Source organism: Lampris incognitus, chromosome 13 (assembly GCF_029633865.1).
Source record: "Lampris incognitus isolate fLamInc1 chromosome 13, fLamInc1.hap2, whole genome shotgun sequence".
Classification (NCBI taxonomy): Eukaryota; Metazoa; Chordata; class Actinopteri; order Lampriformes; family Lampridae; genus Lampris; species Lampris incognitus.
In genome coordinates this window covers 47539483-47563080 of record NC_079223.1, presented here as the reverse complement: position 1 = coordinate 47563080, position 23598 = coordinate 47539483, and the positions used below count along the sequence as shown (strand labels likewise).

Below are 23598 nucleotides of genomic sequence, written 5' to 3'. Positions count from 1 at the left end.
GGTAATGACGGTGTCGTGTCAGTCTTATGCACAACCCTTCAATTAAAGTCCTGCCCTGCCCCGATAGCAGAGGAGCAGGGAAGTGCAGAACATTTGCGGCTGGATCTTTTTTCAAGCTTCATACACGACTGGACTGTACCGCCACTCACTAGCCGTCTCTTCTAAGTTCTGCTACAGCATGAGTAGCGGCTTTTCTGAAATGCTTGGTATAGCAATCCAATTACATATTCCAACAGATTTGAACAGTTTCCCATAATTATTTGCAAAGATATACACATTTTTTTTTTGTTGCCATTTTCCGCCTTTATTTGATAGTGAGAGTAGAGGGAAACAGGAAAGGTGGGGGAGAGAGAGGGGATGACATGCAGCAAAGGGCCCGGGCCGGATTCGAACCTAGGCCACTGCGGTAAGGACTCAGGGAGATATTTTTAAGATAAATCTCAGGAAGAGATTTATGGGCTTGTTTTCCCTTACCAGTAGCCATGTTACATCGCCTCAGTTCGCAAAGCATTCTGGGGATTTTCTTCTACCACTCCATTTGGAGCCTGCATCTGCAAATGGATGACCACTACCCAGCAATCCCCAAAAGAAACGGGACAACCTACCCTATGCGGCCACACGCAAAATGGAGGGGTATGGTCAAGTGGTCAGGCCAAGGGGGGAAGTGGGGTTGGGCGTTATTGTAGGGCACCATTAGTGATGACTGAGAAACAAAGATCCATAAGTGCTGGTGACTACATCATTATGTCAATGCATTTTCCCCTTGATGCAGTGGAGCTGACCTGTCCGCCTTAGTGAGGGAAGCATCCGTCAATGCCTTAAGGAGCCATCTGAAGTCCAAAAGTTCTTCCTCCTGTTCTGGTAACTTGCCAAATCTAATTTTCTTACAACAGCCAGTAAGAGAAACTGATGTTTTTGCCTTAGTCATTTAAAGTTACAACGCTGTAAGATGTTTTTATGTGACCTACTGAAGGTGATGGTGATAACTGGGGTGGTGTTTGACCGCTCCAAATCTCAGATCTTTTCAAAATCCAAGCATTGGGCATCCGGGTAGCGTACCGGCCTATTCTGTTGCCTACCAGCACGGGGACCGCCGGTTCGAATCCCCGTGTTACCTCCGGCTTGGTCGGGCGTCCCCACAGACACAATTGGCCGTGTCTGCAGGTGGGAAGCCGGATGTGGGTAAGTGTCCTGGTCGCTGCACTAGTGCCTCCTCTGGTCGGTTGGGGTGCCTGTTCAGGGGGGAGGGGGAACTGGGGGTAATAGCGTGATCGTCCCATGCGCTACGTCCCCCTGGTGAAACTCCTCACTGTCAGGTGAAAAGAAGCAGCTGGCGACTCCACATGTATGGGAGGAGGCATGTGGTAGTCTGCAGACCTCCCCGGATCGGCAGAGGGGGTGGAGCAGAGACCGGGACGGCTCAGAAGAGTGGGGTAATTGGCCAAGTACAATTGGAGGGAGGGGGGGGGGTAAGAGGGAAAAAATCCAAAAAAACAAAACAAAATCAAAGCGTTCACTGTTTGGTGAGTGTCAGCACCTTCCCCCCCCCCCCCAAAAAAACACCCATAGCTGCACCCAAGTTGTAGTTACTGAGGCTGTAGTATCCGTGGTAAAGGCCTACTACTAAAACACCATGTGGCTTTTCAGTTTTCCAGGGGGGTAAATCCTCCCCGACAGTAAACGCCAAAATGATTAATTACAAAGGCGTTCAAAGGTTGGATATGTTTCGATGAGTTACTTTCCACACACATCAAGTACAGACAGTCTGGAAAAGGATGTTTGTCATCATGTAGGTTCAGCATGATCGCTTTTATATTGAGTTTTGCTTTTAAACTCAGTCTTAACGTAATCTACACCTGACTTGAAGCAAGTCCCTGGCCACAACCTCAACATGTCAAGTCAGTTTATTTGTAAAGCAACACAACATCCTGTCCTTAGACCCTCACATCGGATGAGGAACAACTCCCTAAAACCTTTAACAGGGAGAAAAAACAGGAAGAAACCTCAGGGAGAGCAACAGAGGAGGATCTCTCTCCCAAGACGCACAACGTGCAATGATGTTGTGTTTACACAGTTGACACAACACAACATTGAGAGAGGAGAACACAATTATAATGGACTTAAAAGCAAGAGGTGCTCATAACCGGTGTGCATGCGTGGTCAAAGTAAGTGATGCGCAGCAGATAATACGAAAAGAGGCGCTTTTGCGTGTCAACATTTTTGGGACACAATTACTGACACAACAGGATTTTCTCCATACACCACTGTTAACAAAGTCCTTATGACAAGAGTGTCGGTTTTAATATTCAGTTGTTAATCGTGCAACTTTTAGTCTTGGTTCTTGATGAAGCGGATGCGGTTTCTTTGCAAGCTAGCAAGGTTTAACCGTTAAACCTCGAGCTCCAGTACATAGTTAGCTTACGCCACAACTAACATTTGTTCTCTGGTTTTAGGATTTTCATCCATTCATCAAAATGTCCAAGAAGCTACATCGAGTAATTACGCTGGTGTTGCACCACCTCCAAAGAACTGCCAGACCGAACCTGGACATAAAAAACGTGTATTTGTGGAAAAGTGGCTGCAGGAAGTAGCATGACTTGGTCAACACGGTGGAGACCAGTAATCCAGATAGTTACGCCAACATTCATGAAGTCCTCCTGTTGGCCCTTCCACTGCCCTTGAGCAGTGCTGCATGTGAGAGGGGATTTTCACATCTCAGTATGATTAAAAAGCAAGTACACATCCCGCCTGTCAGACTCTCGCCTCTCATCCCTGACGCACATCCACTTGTCTAAGATGACAACAGAGACTTTTGACCCGAAGCCAGCTGTTGACTTATGGACGCAAACAGCTAATCGCAGACTCAGGCAGGGGGAGAGAAGTAGGCCAGGGGTGGCTAACCATGTGCCGTGGAGAGAGAGCCATGTGTATGCGGGCTTTCATTCTAGCCTGACTCCACACCAGCTGATCTCATTGATTAGCAACCCTTCAAGCAAAGAAGAAGAATGCATCAGTGAAATCAGCTGGTGTGGAGTCAGGCTGGAGTGAAAACCCGCGTACACATGGCTCTCCATGGCACATGGTTAGCCACCGCTGAAGTAGGCCCACATCTTCATCAGCCATGTTTGAAAGGGAGGAAGACAGTGAGGAGAGCAGTCAGGAGGGTAGTGATGACGACAGCTTGTAGGATAACCGTGCCGCGTAAAGACCCGAGTACCAAGCAACATCTCCAGGTGCTCCCCTGAAAAGCAGACCAAAAACGTTATGTGCACCCCTGACGAATATGATGAGGAGGAAGAGGAGGAACATCTGGTGACGTTATTCTGTTACTTGACTCTGATGTGTTTATCATTCTGTATAGGTCACACATTCTCCAGTGGCCCTGTAGCAGACATCATGGTTAGCAGACAGAACTTTGAAGACGCCTTTACGAAAGTACGACCATCTGTGTCCAAAAAGGTATGAAATAAGCCTACATAAGGTTTGAACAGCCTTCATCGGCTATGACCCTGACCCGGATTTACTTGACAAATCTCTCAGCGTGTAAATTCTCTTGCTGTGCGGGCTTCCAGGTAGCGTAGCGGTCTATTCCGTTACCTATCAACACGGGGATCACAGGTTCAAATCCCTGTGTTACCTCCAGCTTGGTCGCGCGTCCCTACAGACGCAATTGGCCGTGTCTGCGGGTGGGAAGCCGGATGTGGGTATGCGTCCTGGTCGCTGCACTAGCGCCTCTTCTGGTTGGTCGGGGCGCCTGTTTGGAGGGGGGGAATAGCGTGATTCTCCCACGCGCTACGTCCCCCTGGTGAAACTCCTCACTGTCAGGTGAAAAGAAGCGGCTGGCGACTCCACATGTATGGGAGGAGGCATGTGGTAGTCTGCAGCCCTCCCCGGACCGGCAGAGGGGGTGGAGCAGAGACCGGGACGGCTCAGAAGAGTGGGGTAATTGGCCAGGTACAACTGGGGAGAAAAAGGGGGAAACTTTTTTTTAACATTCTCTTGCAGTGCCATCTGTCTCTATCTCAAAGCCTGCCGTCCAATGAGAACTTGTGTACAACTGTTGGAGTAAAAGGGCCAACTCAAATCAGAAAAAAAGATGCCTTAAAACTCTTAAATGAAAGTAAAAGTAAAATCGCTCGAGTCACACTGTTAGTCAGTCGGTACTGGCCTTTTCTCTGGCCATAATGGCCACCAAGGAGCAGCCTTCTGGCTGAATGCTGTCGGGAAGGCTTGGAAGTGTGGTCTGGGTTCAGGTTAGCAAGGCCCGGGGCACTGCTCACTGTAAAGAGGCTATTACACTGGAGTCTCTTCAGCTTAGCCTAGACTGACATTACTGTACATTCAGCTGCCAGGGAAAACCAGTCCATCCCGTTCCTCTGTGTAAACACGGTGACATCAAGCACCATCAAGCCCGGCGTTCCTTGTCGGCCACGTATTGGTGGTTCTTAAACAGCAGTAGCAGCCCTCTGGCTACACGGGAGGAACATAACTATCTGCCTGTGAAGTATTTCCCTCCTACAATAGAAAACTAAGCTCTCAAGTGTTCGGAGATGAACTGTCATCGCCTGAGACGTTTGTAATGATTTTTTGTGTGTGGAAGTAACTGGCCATATGTTCAGCCTCACATGTGATTGTTGCTGGTTTATGGTGGAGGGGGGGGGGCAGTGATGCAAGCTTTCTGTTCCTTTGTAAGTCAAATGACTACCTTTTGTCCCTCCTGCAGGACCAGCGGATGTACGAACAGTTGAAGGAGTCTCTAACAAGATAAGTGACCCATCGCCTCGAGGACATCGACGTAGAAAGCAGTTCAGTTGTATTTTATGGTTTAGAAAACAATTCCACCATTTTTACGTGTACACATTTTATTGGGGTTGTTCATATTCAGAATACTGATTTCAAGCCTTGGATGAGAAAACTTTTCATGTGGACATATCGAAAGCTCAACTGAACTACAATTAAAGCAGTGGTAAGACATGGCCGTCTCGTCTTCCCAGTCCTGTACATGGCTTCTAGGCAATGTTGCGTCATTAGAACAGGTAAAGTGATCACCACAGTAAGACACAGAAATGAGTTTGTAATAAATCGTAATACAAGCAGGTGTCGGGTACGTGCAGACCACCGGCGGGGGTTTGATGACCGTGTAGCCTAATGTTACTGAGATGGGCGACAGCTGTAACTGGAGGACGGTAGCTGTATTAATTAATCATCACTTAGCTGCCCATGTCGTCGTGACAACAGACAGGCTGTGCAGGAGTAAGAGTCTGCTGACCATGTTAACACTCCTAAGCAATACTTAAGGACAGAACTCTGCAAAAGCGGCGTGTTTGGGCGTGTGTGAAAGGTGTTTTCCCTTTAAGGCCCAATTTATACTCCAAATGTCGGCTAGCAGACAGGTGTCTCTCGACAATTTTGACGTCATGAGAGCAGTGGCGCCCCCAAGGGGTGGCCACGGCCACCCTGATACTATCCCTGGCCCCCCCAGCCACGAGTCGCATATGCAGAATATGCTTCTGATTATGCATAATATGCTTCTATCTGATATCTGACATTAGGTGCTATTCATTTAAATCAATAATGTATATTTTTCTTAACTTTCATATTGACAGTTTTCCACTAGCCTATACAGTACACTACAACAGCAGCATAGAATTCCCGAAATTCAGTCATGGCTTTTGGTTTTGGTGTGCCACCCCCAGATTTCCAGTGGCCCCATTTGCCCCCCCCCCCTATGAAACATCTCTGGGGGCGCCACTGCATGAGAGACACTTTTCGTGTCTCCCAGGGCTTGTCGTGTACACGACACCATTTTCTTAGCTGTGATTGGATAGTTGGACTGAAGGCACGAGGCGTTCGAGCGTTGCCATTGGTTTTGCTTGAGAGCGTCGTTTACATTCGTAAAAAGAACACTCGCCACTGTTTACGACACAGCGCGTGACGCGAAACGTTTCCATAGATACCAGGAGACGGTCAGCGACATTGCGACAACTCGAGAGACACTTTTTTTGTCTGCCGGGAGACGTTTGGAGCATAAATTGGGCTTAAAAGCCTCCTACAGACTGTGTGATGTGAGCCGTCTCAGATGAAAGACGACTAGACGTGGCGATATTTTTGGTCGAGGCTCCAAAACGGTGGTCCTGCGTCGCACTGTGAGACCGGTTCAAAGACGGGCCGATACTACGGTCTTGCGACAGTGTCGGAAACGTAGGACGACCATCTCACAGTGTGACCGCTGCTACGACCTACGTCTACTAACCGACCAATAGAAACGCAGCAGGAAATGACGCACCGGTCAGCGCCACGCACAAGCTCTGCCGGCGCTAAACACAAACAGACTGTTAGCGTCTGTGACCCCAGTGCGATGGATTCAGCAAAACCAGCTGCGGCGACTATTGGAGGGACTGGATTCCTGCTCGGCGTCATGCTGCTCTGCCAGCGGCGTAGACTGACTACGCGCGCGCTGAGGCGGCACGCACGCACGCTGATGACGATTTTACGGACTCGTGTCGTCGCCTGCGATTCAGTGGCGTCATCACCGTACAGTCTACACACATCACACTTGATGTGGTACATCGCGCAGTGTGGCTTGCAATAAACTTATAGGGTTGCTAAAATCACACAGTCTGTATGTAGGAGGCTCTAGAGCAGGGGTGTCAAACTCCAGGCCTCGAGGGCCGCAGTGTCTGCAGGTATTTGTTGCAACCGTGCACACCACCTGATTGAACCGGTGTAACCGGGTATTTTCTAGCCCGGTGCGGGATTCGATACGGGGTGTACTGCACCACAAGGCGACATCACTAACCGCTCGGCTAAAGGGTCAGACCCGTTAGCTAGGGGCTAACGTGGCTTATTAGTAGTTTACAGTCGTCACCCTCCCCGGAAGCGCGCCCTCGCGTTTTGTTCTTCCCGCGCTCCGAAGAGACTTCTGAGGATCTGCACACTTCCGGATCCCACCGCTGCCACCAATGTAACCGCTTATTTTCTAGCCCGGTGCGGGATTCGATACGAGGTGTACTGCACCACAAGGCGACATCAATAACCGCTCGGCTAAAGGGTCAGACTCGTTAGCTAGGGGACTAACGGGTCTTATTAGTAGTTTACACTAGTTCCTTTCCCTCCTTGATCCAGGAGGTGAGCTAATTACTGAAACCAGGTGGTGTAGTGCACGGTTGCAACAAATACCTGCAGACACTGCGGCCCTCGAGGCCTGGAGTTTGACACCCCTGCTCTAGAGATTTAACAAGACAAGTTTTTTTCCCCAAGTTTTTGTGGGATGGGCGACTCAAGTCTTGTTGAAACGCTACCCCAAGTCAGCCAGCCAAGCAGGATTTCCTCTACAGACACCAAGACTTGTCAGCATCCAGGTTGTTGATGCTCCACAGCAGTATCAAATATACGGGGGAATCGACCTTTCTCCTTTGACCATTGGGTACAAAACTGCTTCGAACTGAAAATTCTGGACATCATGCAGCGTCCCGTTGGTCGGCTGCTAGTGTTCTGGAGCCATTTGCTGCCACGTCATGAAACAACAGCATTGCTTTAGCCACAACTTTTTTTTTTTTAAATTTTACACATTTTATCCTTTCAAATGGTTTCCACACATGCATAGCAAATATAGGAGTTCAAACTTTTCTTCACATTCGTTCTTGTTAGCCCCACATGACTAAAAAGGGAATATATGTAACAGTGTAAAACAAGCTTAATTCGTGTTTGGGGGCCGTTGCTTTTATTTAGAAAGCTTGCAGACATTTTACCACGAAGTGGAGGCTACCCCAGCTTTAAATGAGCTGGTTTTTATTTAAAAATAAAACGGCGCTTCATTTGAAGGTAGTAGCTCTAAACACCAAGCTTTCCAGTAGTCAGCAGTTGAAATTGATCCCACAATTGAGGTGAACTCTATTAAAGAAAACTTTTACATCAAGTACGAGGCACTGTGGTGCCGAAAAGCGGATGACAAAAGCCGCGTTTCCACCCAAAGCACCCGGAACTTCCGGTGCCCGGAACTAAAGGCTCCTTCCGCCCAGTGTCGGCTGCGTTTCCGGCCGCGGTCTGAATACCCGCGAAGTTCGGGCAAGTCAGTCCGCTCCTGCTCCGCAGCAATATTTGAACCATCGCGAGAACAAAGAAAGACCGGTATTGCGTGGGACTTCCGGAGTTCTCGGATCTGTTTTGTAATTATTAAGAAATATTTCCTTATTGCGGGCGTGCGACAAGTCGCGTGCAAATAATGTTTAATGCGAGCAGAGCGTCACAACACAAACTACCGCGAAGTACTTCGTATTTACCAATTTGGGAAGACACGCCCAGTGTGACGTCACGTATTTAGCACACAAACGCACGCCGATAGTTATGGACAGTCCGCCAGCCAAAGCTGACTTGGCGCGTTTTAATTGTGCGGCAGTTATGACGTAATGAACGGCAGAGAAAATGACCCTAGTGTCGCGTTCTTTCATTCTGCCGATGAGCTCACCACGTAGTCCTCTACAGTGGACTCCCTAGATCAGTGTTTCTTAACCCAGTCCTCAAGGACCCCCTATCCTGCAGATTTTCATTGTAACCCTGCATAGGCAGCCCTGCTTGTACTTACTCGACCAATCATGTCGCAGCACTTAATTATGCAAGGTGTGCAACATCTGACAAAATTCATTGCTGATTGGTTGAATAACTACAAACGGGTACCTATTCGGGGTTGCAAAGAAAATATGCAGGATAGGGGGTCCTTGAGGACAGGGTTGAGAAACACTGCCCTAGATAGTGGGTAGGGGGTAGTGAAGGATTTCGGACACAGCGCTGGTTTGCGGCTGCAGAGTTTTAAAAATGGCCTTAAAATAAAACGCTCCCGAGCACTCGACCAATCAGAAATGTTCAGTGCTATGAACCCCACCCCAAAGTTCCTGTGCTTGCGGGGGGGGGGGGGGGGGGCGGTAAACTAATTAATGTTGACCCAGATCCCTGCACGGAGTTCCCCAAAAGGTTGCTAGTTTCCCGGGGAAAGTTCCTGCGGTGGAAACGCGGCTAGGATGAGCTCTTTGCTAGGGTGAGGAGAGCCCCACCAAACTAGATGTGACCACAAGATGGGAGTTCATCTTCTTAGGGAGTGCAATGTAAAAATAGTTTTAATTCTTTTGTGCAAGTTCTGTTTTTATGCAACACAATTAACTACCAGGAAGAACAGAAAACCAGCAGTTCTTCATAGCACTTGAAGGGAGTGGTAGAGACAGACAAATGTCTAATGGTTCATTTGTAAACTCAAAGAACCAGGGAGGGAGTCAATATCATTTTGTACATAGCATCCGTTTACAAATGTTAGGGACATAACTGAAAATAGGGCTGGGCAACATATCTATTATATCGATATTGTGATATGAGACTAGATATCGTCTGGGATTTTGGATATTGTAATATTGTCATATGGCATTAAGTGTTGTCTTTTCCTGGTTTTAAAGACGCATTAAAGTGATGTAATTTTCTGAATATAGCAGACTGTTCTATTGTTTGCCTTTGCCAATTTAGTTATTATAAGGCATTACTGATGATTATTTATTCAAAATCTGATTGTGTAAATGTTTTGTGAAAGCACCAATAGTCATCCCTACAATATCGTCACAATATTGATATCGAGGTAGGGGCTATTTGGTCCAAAAATATCGTGCTATGATTCCATATCGCTCAGCCCTGACAAGGAAATACTAATTAGTTGAGTTAATGTGTAATATTTGTAAGCATAAAAAGGACCAATTGACAAAACTACCATTTAGCAATTTCCATTTGGTTTCAATTAAAATAATAATAATCATAATAACAATAATAATAATAATAAATGACCTTTGGTTTCTCAAGCTACAAGGAAGTTTTTCTAGTTAGCAAACGAAAATTTCAGTTTCATGTTAATCTTTTAAGTCTTCAACAGAACTTATACTAGGACTGTCCTGTAAAAGGGGAAATTCATAAAAAGCAAAGACTACAAAATCTGTTGCTATATGCATGGCCAATATTCCATGTCACCACTGTACTCTGACAAGATAATGTATCCTCTGCATCACACATTAAGGCTTAAGTACAAAAGTCACCGAGAACAAGACCTGTTCCTTTCTACTTTGGTAAATCCCATTTTCTCTATACCTATACTTAACCTAAATTGGGAGAACAAAACATCAATGCTCAGCGATTTTGGCTGAATTAAACTTGTTGGGTTGACATTCATGAGCACTGTACAAATGGCACAGTTTTAGAATTGTTTAAATCCTAAAATTTGGAACATGTTCATGGAATGCATAACATTTCTTTTACGTACTGATAAGCGACACATTTATATCATTACACAGAATATCCACTATTATCTAAGGTTATTTGGGCTCATTTCAATCGACCCTGTGCATAACTGTAGTCCATTGACTTCCGGTTTCTACTGCAGCGGTCATACCAGTTTCCTGTTTGTTGACATGTGTTATTGACGATGGCATATTTTTCGCGATGCCTGAGTATCCTCATCCTCATAATTGTGGCCATAACTTGAAACTTTTCACCTGTTTGCTGGTAGGTGCAGGTGAAAGTTTGTCAACAATTCTGTGCATGTCGTTGACATTTATCCATGGTAAATCTTGTAGGCATCGTGAAAAATATGCCATTTCCTGTTTGTTAGCGTGTGCTAACAAACAGGAAACTGGTATGACCGCTGCAGTAGAAACCGGAAGTCAGTGGACTACAGTTATGCACAGAGTGGACTGTATGACCAGAGGGATAAGATAAGGCAGTAAGAGATTTGTGGGGCTTTATGGTGGCTGGCGTTAATCTATTGCAGTAGCTGCGCTATAGACACAAAGTATTTTGTGCCAGCCAGCTTTGGTAAAAAAAGATGAAAATATAAACTTGGGACACATTCAGTAACCCATGTTAATCTCTTAATTAACTGAAAAACGTTGACACTGAAACCAGAATGGGATTCCGGCCGCTCATTAACATAGTTGTTCACATTAAACAACACTGGTCTTGTTCATGGGGGACAGAATTAGCATGTTTGCTGCCAAGGGTTAATGAGTGCAAATAGCAACATCATTATACAATAGTCTGTTGTCAAATCTCTGCTCTCAACTGTGGAGGGAAGAGACATACCCGCCACTTTTTCCTCTTGTATACAGATACATAAACACGTTTCAAAGGATGAGTGTGTATTAGTACATAAAAGCTGCTGAGTTTATAGGATGATGAGTTGAGAATGATGTCAAGTATGTGCGACATGAATAAGGGAGAGAAATTTACTCCTGCTTGACATCTCCTTTTAGCTTTCTTTTCACACGGGAGTATGGGCTGAGAGTGTCGTCCATAATGAAATCGTAAAGGACTTTGACCCACGATGTGTACTGAGGCAGATCATCATAGTACTCTGCTGCTATTTTCTTGACCTGGGTAGAAACACAACAGAAATCAATATTAGTTAATGAAGCATTTAAAACCACTTTTTTGGGGGTGACAAGATTTTTTAGGTTTAGATTTTTTTTAGATAAGTCACAGTACACTATCCACTACCTCAAATGAATCTCAATAGATTAAGAGAATTGTACTGTCTACTGGATAACCAGGTTGGACACGATTACTGATTAATAATGTCCCCTAAGACCACAAATTACCTATAGATTACTTTGTTTTTGGAGGTAATGAATACAGTTGAAGTCAGAAGGTTAACATACACTTAGGTTGAAATCATTAAAACTCATTGGGGGCATCCGGGTAGCGTAGCGGTCTATTACGTTGCCTACCAAGACAAAGATTATTAGTTTGAACGGGGACAATTGGCCGTGTATGTGGGTGGCCGGAGGTGCGTATGTGTCCTGGTCACTGCACTAGCGCCACCTCTGGTCGGTTGGGGCGCCTGTTCGGGGGAGAGGGGGAACTGGGGGGAATAGTGTGATCCTCCCACGCGATACGTCCCGCTGGCAAAGCTCCTCACTGTCAGGTGAAAAGAAGCGGCTGGTGACTCCACATGTATTGGAGGAGGCATGTGGTAGTCTGCAGCCCTCCCCGGATCAGCAGAGGGGGTGGAGCAGCGACCAGGACGGCTTGGAAGAGTGGGGTAATTGGCCAGGTACAATTGGGAGAGAAAGGGGGGGGGGGGCATCAACCAGGAAGTTAAAGCTTGGTCGCAAAGGGGTCTTCCAAATGGACAATGACCCAAGCATACTTCAAAAGTTGTGGCAAAATGGCTTAAGGACAACAAAGTCAAGGTATTGGAGTGGCCATCACAAAACCCTGACCCCAGTGGCTCAGTCCAATAGAATATTTGTGGGCAGAACTGAAAAAGCGTGTGCAAGTAAAGAGGCCTACAAACCTGGCTCACTTACACCAGTTCTGTCTGGAGGAATGGGCCAAAATTCCAGCAACGTATTGTGGAAAGCTTGTGGAAGGCTACCTGAAACATCTGACCCAAGTTCAACAAGTTAAAGGCAATGCTATCAAACACTAAGTGTATATAAACGTCTGACCCACTGGGAATGTGATTAAAGAAATAAAAGCTGAAATAAAATTATTCTGACATTTCACGTCCTTAAAATAAAGCAGTTTTAACTGACCTAAGACAGGGAATGTTCACTAGGATTAAAAGTCAGGAATTGTGAAAAACCAAGTTTAAATGGCTAAGGTGTCTGTAAACCTCCGACTTCAACCGGATTGATGGCTTCAGCGAGAGAATTAAAAATGGGAGAAGTTGGTCACCCCATAAACTAGATCATGAAAAATTGTGTTTCAAACTATAGAAAGTGTTTGCAAAAAGGAGTATTCCATCCAACAAGCAAACAGATTCTCACGATAAATCCAAAGTGCATATGACACGTCAGTGTCAGTGTCCTTAAACTAGCAGCGTCAGGTAAATCTCAGGGTTAGGGAGAGAACTCTGGGACATACGTTACTCATTTAGAGGAATATCCTCCATAAAAATTTAAAAGCCAGGGGATTCGACTGCCATGAATAAACCAAGCCAGGTATGTTTTACGTACAGGTCAGCCATCTTTACTTTTTGCTTTTTCAGGAGTCTGTGAAGTACAGCAGTGATAATTGTGCCACGAGCTGGTGTAGCTTTGGGTCGGAATGAAAACCTGCATACACATGGCCCTCCATGGCACATGGTGTACCATCACTGATCTACAGTAACTGACATATAACTCTTTATTGCCAGTTTATAATGTAATTTTACTAAACCTGTTATCTTGGCATAACAGTGTCTTTATGGTTAGTCTAATCTTTACAACAGTTAACTGCCTAACTGTAGATTTTAATGTTTTCAACTTGTTCTCCATGTTGCATGGCACGTGCTATAATATCCATTTATATTACAGGCCAACCTATGATGATAATAGATGTCAACAAAAAGTTATAATTAACTTCATATTATTTTGTCAGTTTTGCCTTTTTATTCTTCTACATGTAATTACATTACTTGGACATTACTTGGACTTGTATGAAAAGCACTAAATCAAATGGCTTTATTGGCATGACGAAATGCACTAAATAAATTAGCTTGTCTTGCCATGTTTTATTCCTCTCAGCCACATTCTCAAAGTAACAAAGACCGTATGTATGTACGTATAGACAGGTGACAAATTAAAGAAAAATTAAGGAAAAACCCTAATGCTTGACTTCTACAGTGACAGGGTCCGTGGGCTGTTATGTTGGGGGGGGGGGGTTTCCTGGCATGGTTTAGGCAAGAGTCAATGCAAATCAATACAGATTGATTGATTGATTGATTCTGAGTGATCACTTTTATCCTATGATTGAACATTTCTATCCTAATGGGAGTAGTCTCTTCCAGGATGATGATGACAATGCCCCCATCCATAGGGCAAGAGGGGTCACTGAATGGTATGAAAATTATGTAAATTATATGCTATGGCCTTTGCAGTCACCAGATCTCAACCCAATTGAACCCCAATGGGGCATTTTTGGACCGGCGTGTTAAACAGTGCACTCCATCAACATCACCAAAACACCAAATGAGGGAATATTGTTTGGAAGAAGGGTGTTCCCTCCCTCCAGTAGCGTTCCAGAGACTTGTAGAATCTACACCATGGTGCATTGAAGCTGTTCTGGCGGCCCTAATGGCCAAATACCTTCCTAAAACACTTTGGTTTTTCCTTTAATTTGTCACCTGTCTGTCTGTATGTACCTAAGGATTTTTGTTCAAATAATGTTTGATTCCTCAGCAGTGTAGTGTATGGCGTTACTAATAGCTAAAATAATGCATCACTGAGCAGACAAAAAAGGGGCGGTTTTCTGCAATATATAAAAATCATGCTCACAAATTTGCGCTCTTTGTTGTGAAACAAAACAACTTCAAAATGTAAATGAAGTAAACTGGATATTTACCAAAAAATAGCTGCTCTTGAGGTAGTGGCAAGTATTTAATATTTCATATCACATGTTTAATCTCCATATGTAGTTAGCGGTTTCAGGGAAATACTCACGTCACGTTTCAACGGAGTTTTACTGGCAACTTTGCCAGGAATTGGCCAAATTAAGGCATAACTATGTGAATGCAACAAGTCTGCGAAACAGCTATCAGCTGGTAATATTGGCTACATCCTACTTACCATAGGTAGCCTTCGTCCTGGGATGCTCGGGAAGTCATGGTGCTCATTGTGGTATCCTACATTAAAGGTCAGCAGGTTGAGGGAGCCATAGTAGGAGTAGGTCTCATGACCCTTGAGGAACATGTAGTGCTCTGCGATGAAGTGGCCAGAAATAGGGTGCAAGCCCATTCCCAGCATGGAGCCAGCTAGCATGTAGACCACAGGCTTGGCTCCCCATAGCCAGTACAGCACTACATTAAAAGAGAGCTGGGTGGCTAGGTTGACCAGCTCCAGCCCAGTAATGGGCTTGGGGTTGATGCAGAGAGGCCGGATGGCATAGAACAGCGGCTGGAGGATGATCCATACGAACTTGCGGAAGCGCGTGCAGAAGAACCATCCTTCAAACTCAGTGGGAATGTCCACATCCACACCATCCCCACCCAGATAGCGGTGATGGTCCAGGTGGTAGCGCTTGAAAGAGGCCGAGTAGGGCAGCCCGATGGGCAAGTTAGCAAACATGGCAAAGTAGCGGTTCCACATGGCTTTGTTGTTGCCAAAGGCTGTGTTGTGGGAGATCTCATGAATGGCAAGGGTCATTGAGTGGTTGATACAGCTGCCAAAGGCATAAGTCCAGAACAAAACCCACTTCCAGTCCAAGTCTTTGACCAAATAGAACGCCAAGAACTGGATGGCCACCATCATGACAACAATCCATTTCAGCCTCAGGTCAGGACCCATTAGGGACTTGATCTCTGGATATTTGGCTGTAGAGTAAAACCCAAAACTCAAGTTAGATTAAGTGTACATTCATATCATTAAAGCATCAATATTAAAAAAGTTACAACCCCAGCAGATTGTTTTTGTTTAATTTACTGACCCCAATAGTGATACTGGTGACTGAACTGGTCATTAAAACCAATTCAGTTTGAGCACTTTTAATTTCAAATGGCTCTCTGGGATTCAATCTCCACTGCTGTTGTGTCAGCACTTTCCCCACAAACAAACGACAAATACATAAAAATGAACCTGGGTTTCAGCTACTGTTGTTCTAGCATCTGTTGGTAAAGATGTTGGTGACATTGGTCTGTCTTGCCCGCTTGATAGCCACAACTTCTTTTGAAAACTTGCTCATATCTGCCTTTTTTATTCTACATTTGGCTGTTACGTTGCACAATATTTTCCCCAAACATACCTGTCAAAATGTGCAGTTACTAAAGTGTTCATGATTTGGGCATTTGTAGATTAAATAGGCCTACATCAACAGTTGAAAGTGTAAAAAAAAAGAAAAGAATCTGTTGGTGTAAAAAAAATTAAGGATTGTGACTTTAAAATCAAAAACTATTCAGTAATATTAGCAACACTAATGTAGCCAACAAATTTCATAGGACTGAAAGAAAAAAAATAGACTGTTCTTAATCAGAGCTACTTACATAACATACAGACACAGGAAAGGTTCCTCAGGAGTTACGAGTTCAAGTGGTGTTTAAAAGGGTGAGTAAAAGGGAACACAATGCAGAATGAGAACACGTAGTGGGCCCGGTACCCTCATAATTTTACAAAGAAAATTAAATATTACACACCGACAAGCAAGCAGAGCGCAAAAATAGGGGTGTAGGGGACTATAGACCAATTCAACCACTATTAATTTATATATATATATATATATATATATGTATGTATGTAATATATGTGTGTGTCATTTTAAATCCCATTAACTAATGACTCAAAATCAACATCCAAAACCAAAATGGAGACGATTAAGATGAAGGATCACATCCATCCATCCATTATTTAAACCGCTCATCCTGCTCTCAGGGTCGCGGGGATGCTGGAGTCTATCCCAGCTGTCATTGGGCAGCAGGCGGGGAGACACCCTGGACAGACCGCCAGGCCATCACAGGGCCAACAAACACACACACACACACACACCTAGGGGCAATTTAGTATGGCCAAGGATCGCATCTCCTTCTGAAAATTCTTATTTAGTGTATGAATATACTGTTTGTTGTCTGTTACTCCATATGCCATGTCTTTATATTCAATTTATTTTATGTATTTATTCATATTTTGTGTACTGAGTGTAAAGCACTTTGTAACTGTGTTTTTAAAAGTGCTATATAAATAAATTTTGCTTTGCTTTGCATTGCATTTAAAAGCAGGTTAAAACCTTTTAAAACAGCCTATGGCTAAGTTTTTGGTGTGTGTGTTTTTTATAGTTTGATATTCTGCACTATCACCTGTTGATATAAATATTTATTTTCTGCATTTGCACTGTTGTGATTGAGTTGCAATTGTATTGTCATTTTATGTAAAGCACATTGTGTTGCCCTGTGTATGAAATGCTCGATGGTGTTTTAAGCCCCCAATGTACTCTTCAAGGCAGCGCTGCATGGAAGGCACTCCCTGCCCCCTACAATTTCAGCCAATCACAGCACAGGCCCTAACCCTAACCCTGGTTAGGGTTAGGGTTAGCAAGGTCCTCAGGCCCAGGCCTGAGGACCTTGCTGAATGTCAACCAAGGCCCTCAGAACAGGAACTGAAAACTAACTTATCTTTACGGCTGACTAGCGATTAGTTCTCTTCACTAAACACAAATAAAGGGAAGCTGAGGTGACTCAATACACCTACAACTTGTGACAAAAGGTCATTTGGTCGGGTTCCTTATTCTTCGGTACTGCTCTTCATCTAATTCAGGTTACAGCATTAATCCTGCACTTATTTTTACTAAACTTGTACATTTAAGGGCAGGCTGACAAATTAGCATTCTATTAATAGATTCTTATTTTCTGCACAGTAAAACTCTTCATAATGAACTGAGGGCAAGCAAAGCTTAGAGGAAGCCCCGTCCTGCGCCATAAGACACCCCACACAGCGCACAGGCTTACATGGGGAGGACGGGGAATATAGTACAGGGGGGGAATCTTTGACAGAAACATGCATACGGGTTTTTATGGCACAGACGAACACTGACAGAGGTCAGTGCTTTGTGAGTAAAACGAGTAACCCAACATTAGCCCCGGAAATCAAAAACTTGTCTGCGTACTTTTCCAAACTTTTCTGATCTGTGACAAACTAGTGTGAGGTTTTGTTTTTTTTAAAGGATTCAACCTCAAGGTCGTCTTTGCGGTCGACTACAGGTGTGGTGTTATAGGTATATATAAATGTTATATAAGGATATAAATGTTGTAAGGCCAGCATAGTTACTTTCCCCAACAGCAGGCCGAGCTCTTGAAGTTGAGCGGAGCCTTGTGGCCCGCAGTGCAAACACGCCGCTGATAAGCGTAAAGCAAAGTGTTCACTTATTCAACAACACCTGAGTACTGGCCGGCCACCTGTGTGGGTCATGGGGAAGGTCCGCTGCTCAACTGAAACTAACCGCAGTGAAACAGGAGTGGTTCTCTTCTAATCTGGCTGTTAAAGCATTTCAGGTAGCTTTACAGTAAACGAGCCTGAGATAACGCATGCACGCAGGTGAGAGAGATTAGATTACAACAAAGAGAAACTGGGCAGAAATGAATGATAAAAGTAGCTGGTCACAAACACATGATCCAGTTACATTTTTCCCCCCAATTGTACCTGGCCAACTACCCCACTCTTCCGAGCCGTCCCGGTCTCTGCTCCACCCCCTCTGTTGATCCGGGGAGGGCTGCAGACTACCACGTGCCTCCTCCCATACATGTGGAGTCACCAGCAGCTTCTTTTCACCTGACAGTGAGGAGTTTCACCAGGGGGACGTAGCACGTGGGAGGATCACGCTATTCCCCCCAGTTCCCCCTCCCCCTGGAACACCCCCCCCCGACTGACCAGAGGAGGCGCTAGTGCAGCGACCAAGACACAACCACATCCGGCTTCCCACCCGCAGACACGGCCAATTGTGTCTGTAGGGACGCCCGCCCAAGCCGGAGGTAACACGGGGATTCGAACCGGCGAGCCCTGTGTTGGTAGCCACGCCACTTATCATCACACAAACAAGACGAAATTAATACCACTGAAAAAACTCAGCTAACTGTGGAAACGGCGTCAGATAGTTGTCCGTCATGCTTATGTAATGCCCGGCAATGCATCTTCTGGTCACTACATGGTAAACGGAGCACAAAAAAATGCCAATACCAGTTTTCTGGCCTACAAAAAAAAAAACTTCCGGCGTCTGGGTGACGTGGCGGTCTATTCCGTTGCCTACCAACACGGGGATCGCCAGTTCGAATCCCCGTGTTACCTCCGGCTTGGTACCTCCGGCTTGGTCGGGAGTCCCTACAGACGCAATTGGCCGTGTCTGTGGGTGGGAAGCCGGATGTGGACGTGTCCTGGTCGCTGCACTAGCGCCTCCTCTGGTTGGTTGGGGTGCCTGTTCGGGGGGGTGGGGACTGGGGGGGGGGGATAGCGTGATCCTCCCACGCGCTACGTCCCCCTGGCGAAACTCCTCACTGTCAGGTGAAAGATAGCGGCTGGCGACTCCACATGTATCGGAGGAGGCATGTGGATCGGCAGAGGGGGTGTAGCAGAGATGGGTACGGCTCAGGAGAGGGGGTTAATTGGCTGGATACAATTGGGAGAAGAAAAAAAAAAGGGGGGGGTCCAAAAAAAAAAGGAAAGAAGAAAAACTACTGCGGAATAAAAATGTGAGATTATGTTAACAGTGTTTTCCTAGGCAGCAAACTGCATGATGACAAGTCTTAGAGAAGACCTGCCACATCCTGTGAGAAGACCACATTGTTCCGCCTCTCATGGGGTGACTGGCAATAGTGGGAGAGGCCTGAGGCATGTGATGTCTCTCTCCCCCTCCCTCAGGAGGCAGAAGCAAATGCATATTGGGTCTCTAACAAACCTAAGCTGTGTACAAAACCGATGAAATGTCTTGAACCCAACTGCAACTTCAAACTTTGGTTGGAAATGAATGACTGTTTTTTTTTTTTCATTACATGAAAGTTTAGCTCATCCTGTGCAAAGGTTGAATAAAAACTTTTAAAAAAGAAAAAGAAAAAAGGAATATTCCAAAAAAACATGTGTGCTTGCTTCAGCTGAGTTGTAACATTCACTTTAAGTCAACAATGAACAAAGAGTAAACTGAGACACTGATGATCCTCTCCGCTATGGGATATTCCAAGAATTCAGCCATGATCTATGCGGGCAAATCTTCTGAAAAATGACGCAAGCACACTGACAAATAACAAGGTCAGTGAGGACGCTTAAGTTAATGCCTGTAGCCAGTTGCAGGTCTTCATTTTGACTTTAGGGAAAACCGATGTGTTTTGAAAGAAAGAAAGGGATGACATGCTAATGAACACTAACCGTCTCCCCACACACAGTGTTGTAGCTCTGGAGACACCAGGCGACGCTTTCCAGTAGTCACATTACCGCACTCATGTTTTTCGATACTGCCGTCTTCGGTAAGGGGCGTGGAAAAGTAACGTGAATAATTCAGGGTAAGAGAAGGTTCACGGCCGATTGAATTCTCACCACCGAGTCTCCACTTGCTCTGGTGTCCAGACAATCAGAGGGGCTTCCTGTTGACTAATTAACTTAAGTGTTTATGGTCATTGTGAAGAAAGAGATTGGGTGAACAAGGGCTAGACTGAAAGCCCTCTTAAGCCCACTCACCACAGACAAAAATCTGCACTGGGCAGGTCCCTTTGGAGCTTCGCCTCTAGTGTATCTTGGTCACCTGTCGGCTGTATCAAAACACCTGTCTTCCGTCTCACCATAAAGGGACGCAACTGTCACCCTTATGGGTGACCTTTTCTGTTTAGAGTGATTCAGACTGTACAAACTGACAATTGACTGACCAGACAGACGGACGGAGAGAGAAAAACAGATAGATAAATAGAAAGACAGGCAAACAGTAGGCTCCGACGAGCTTCCCCTCCCTCCCTGTGCAGGAGTCAAACATGGAAAATGATTTCCATTTAAATGCAGTTCACTACTCCTCCAACCTGCAGGCCTACAGTATCTGGTGGAGATTGCACAACATGCACAAGGTGGCAAGGTAAAAATGCTACTAGCTTTCGTAAGACCCCAAGAGCCAAGTCGGGACATGCTCGCTGCACTGTGTAAACGTGACAGTAAGAATGCGGACTGAACCGGCCTCCGCTCGCTTTTAATACTGGTCTACAAAAATATGGATTTTCTTTCTTGCATGGACTTTGGAAACTGTATTTGGCTAATTTTGGGCTGCTGAATCCAAATCTGAGCTCAGATTTGCTCTGTCACATCAAGTTTTTGTGCTATCTGTATGCTCCTTATTCGGGATTTTACAAAAGTTGACCATCTAGTCCTGCAATCTTGGCGGGGATAAAAATGATCCCTATTCATTTCCTAAGTAATTTCATGCCGGGCTGAGAGTTTATTTATTCACTGTAATCATTTTTGCGTCTATCGATCTTCTAATGCAACAGTGTTTCTTTAACTTCCGAGTGTAAAATTGCTGTTTTCTCAAAAATAATGATTTTTCATAGTTCAAAAACCTGACGTGATAGGCAAAAATGAACGCCAGATTTGGATTCAGCACCCAGAAGTGAGCTAGAACCCGTTGAAAAACCCCATGCAAGAAAAATTGTGTTGACCAGTGTTAATTAGTTTTTACGTTAAAAGCGAAAGATCAAATGCTGCAGACTGGGGCTATTTCCTTCTCGTTTTATATGTAGAACCTGATAATGTAATAAATTCCCAATAATGTAATAACCCCGATAATGTAATAAAAATCTGCTCTTGAGTCCATTGAAAATGCAATAAAACCTGATAACGTAATAACTTCCTGATATTGTAATAAAGTGCATGTCCCAATAATGTAATAAACTTTTTACCAATAATGAAATAACGTGTTACATTAACGGGACGTTATTAGGGTTAGGGTTTAGGGTTAGTGTTTAGGGTTAGGGTTTAGGGTTAGTGTTAGGGTTTGGGGTTAGGGTTTAGCTATAATATATAGTTTATTACATTATCGGGAAATGCACTTTATTACATTATCGGGAAGTTATTACATTATCAGGTTTTATTGCATTTCCAATGGCCTCAATTGCATTTTTGTTATTACATCATCAGGGTTATTACATTATCGGGGATTTATTACATTATCAGGTTCTACACCCCCCTCCTCCTCCTCGTATATTACTGCCACTCAGAGCCACCGCGTGAGGACTGACTGGCGGGTTTTGACGGCGCAACAGACTTGAGCGACACATTGGTCATCTCGCTATACTCTGCTAGCCCCCGCCGGGGACCCCTCTGGGCAGAGGGGTCCCCGGCTCCAGGGGGTCCCGGTCGGGGGCGCAGACCGACCGGGAGTACTAACCCTGGTAAATGCGTGTCTTCCTGACACAGCCGTGTAAATCCATCTTCATAGAACCAAACGGTGAGTGTTAGCTTCACCTCTAACACGGACTAACTAGAGGCGGGCTAACTTGCCCCCCTTCCCCCCCCCCGCTCCTTAGCTAGCTCCGTTAAAGTTCAACCAGCGGCCGGCTAACTTGCCCCCCTTCCTCCCTCTCCCCCCCCCCCCGCTCCTCAGCCGGACCGTTTGCCCAGCTTAGCTAGCTCCGTTAAAGTTCAACCAGCGGCCGGCTAACTTGCCCCCCTTCCTCCCTCCCCCCCCTCCTCAACCGGACCGTTAACCCAGCTTAGCTAGCTCCGTTAAAGTTCAACCAGCGGCCGGCTAACTTGCCCCCCTTCCTCCCTCCACCCCCCCCCGCTCCTCAGCCGGACCGTTAACCCAGTTTAGCTAGCTCCGTTAAAGTTCAACCAACGGCCGGCTAACTTGCCCCCTTCCTCCCTCCCCTCCCCCCCCGCTCCTCAGCCGGACCGTTAGCCCAGCTTAGCTAGCTCCGTTAAAAGTTCAACCAGCGGCGGGCTATGACAGCCAGGGGGGATGGGGCCAGACGGGTGACCCGGGGCGTTAATGTTCAGACTGTTGCGGTTAACGGGATCGAACACACGACTCCCACCCCTCCCGCCTCCCAGACGCGTTAGCTAAACAAGCAGGTCGGCCGGGCTGGCCGGTGAGGCGGCTAACGGGCAAAGACGAGTGACGTGGGCTCACCCAGGATCTCCTTCCTCCGGTCGGCGTGCGGCTGGTCCGTGTAGACCCACTCGTAGTCCTGGCGAGCGACCCGGTTCCCCATCTCTCTCTCTCTCTCGGATCTGCTACACAGGCGCTGGTTTACCGGGAAAAAAGAGCCTCCTTGTTTACTTTTGGATCCCCGCCGTCAGAACAAGGTCCCCTCCCAACAAAAAAGGTGTCCCTCCGCTGCCGGCCTGACTCCAGCTCCTCCGCCCCGACGAGCCGTCCGCGCCCCCAGCAACGCGAGAGCACGAGCGGGCGGAAACCTCGCGCCGCCTCCTTCAGCGGAGCTCCGCCTCGGCCTCCGCGCGAGGAGAAATAACGCCGCCCGCCCGCCCCTCCTGACATAACAGCGGCTCTCACGCAACGACGACAACGCCTGGCCGCCCGGTGACTGCTGGCACGGGCTGCTCCAGCATCCCCGCGAGCCTGAGGGCAGCATGAGCGGTGTGGATAATGGATGGGTGGATGGATGGATGGATGGGTGGATCGATGGGTAAACAACAGCAATAACAAGATAAAAATACTACAATATTCAATAAATCGTGTAAAACTAACCACGCCCCCTTAATACGTTAAGGGTTCGGTCTCAATGTTTCAAAGATAGATAGATAGATAGATAGATAGATAGATAGATAGATAGATAGATAGATAGATAGATAGATAGATAGATAGATAGATAGATAGATAGATACACAGATAGATAGATAGATACACAGATAGATACACAGATAGATAGACAGACAGACAGACAGACAGATAGATAGATAGATAGATAGATAGATAGATAGATAGATAGATAGATAGATAGATAAAAATAAACTAATAAAATCATCGCAATCAAGTGAAATACAGTACACTACAATACAATATGAAGAACTAGTGTAATACCTCGAAGTGTCAAATAAGTTTCTACAGTAAAGTAGTAAAGTCAAAGAAAGTCGCCTCCTTAGGAAACGACCGGATTTCTGGGGTTGACCTCCAACATTA

The 23598-nt window shown here is 45.7% G+C and overlaps 2 protein-coding genes across 4 annotated transcripts in view; one reads left to right on the top strand and one right to left on the bottom strand.

Moving 5' to 3' along the window:
* nvl (nuclear VCP like) overlaps positions 1 to 9471 on the top strand; it is a 31934-nt gene extending 22463 nt beyond the window's left edge. For 2 of the 3 annotated variants that reach the window (XM_056292470.1, XM_056292469.1), the window contains exons 22-24: positions 773 to 861; positions 3362 to 3459; positions 4724 to 9471. In XM_056292470.1, the coding sequence (XP_056148445.1) occupies positions 773 to 861; positions 3362 to 3459; positions 4724 to 4768 (232 nt within the window). In that variant the 3' untranslated portion in view covers positions 4769 to 9471. Of the gene's footprint in view, positions 1 to 772; positions 862 to 2453; positions 2695 to 3361; positions 3460 to 4723 lie in introns of those variants that run through there. The other variant, XR_008811298.1, reaches the window with a different exon arrangement.
* On the bottom strand, positions 9460 to 22678 carry degs1 (delta(4)-desaturase, sphingolipid 1). The gene is made up of 3 exons (XM_056292471.1): positions 22588 to 22678; positions 14577 to 15319; positions 9460 to 11399 (listed from the first exon to the last, which is right to left on the bottom strand). Exons 1-3 carry the CDS (start codon positions 22667 to 22669, stop codon positions 11253 to 11255), a joined length of 972 nt encoding a protein of 323 aa, XP_056148446.1. The 5' UTR covers positions 22670 to 22678; the 3' UTR covers positions 9460 to 11252.
* Between the last annotated feature and the right edge of the window lie 920 nt (positions 22679 to 23598).

Bases quoted from the DNA above. Each gene is read 5' to 3' on its own strand.
- degs1 (XM_056292471.1), bottom strand. From the start codon at position 22,669: ATGGGGAACCGGGTCGCTCGCCAGGACTACGAGTGGGTCTACACGGAC. The intron at 15,320-22,587 runs GTGAGCCCACGT...TTTACTCTACAG, and splicing joins CCGGAGGAAGGAGATCCTGG to CCAAATATCCAGAGATCAAG. The intron at 11,400-14,576 runs GTAAGTAGGATG...GTTTCTACCCAG, and splicing joins CAGGACGAAGGCTACCTATG to GTCAAGAAAATAGCAGCAGA.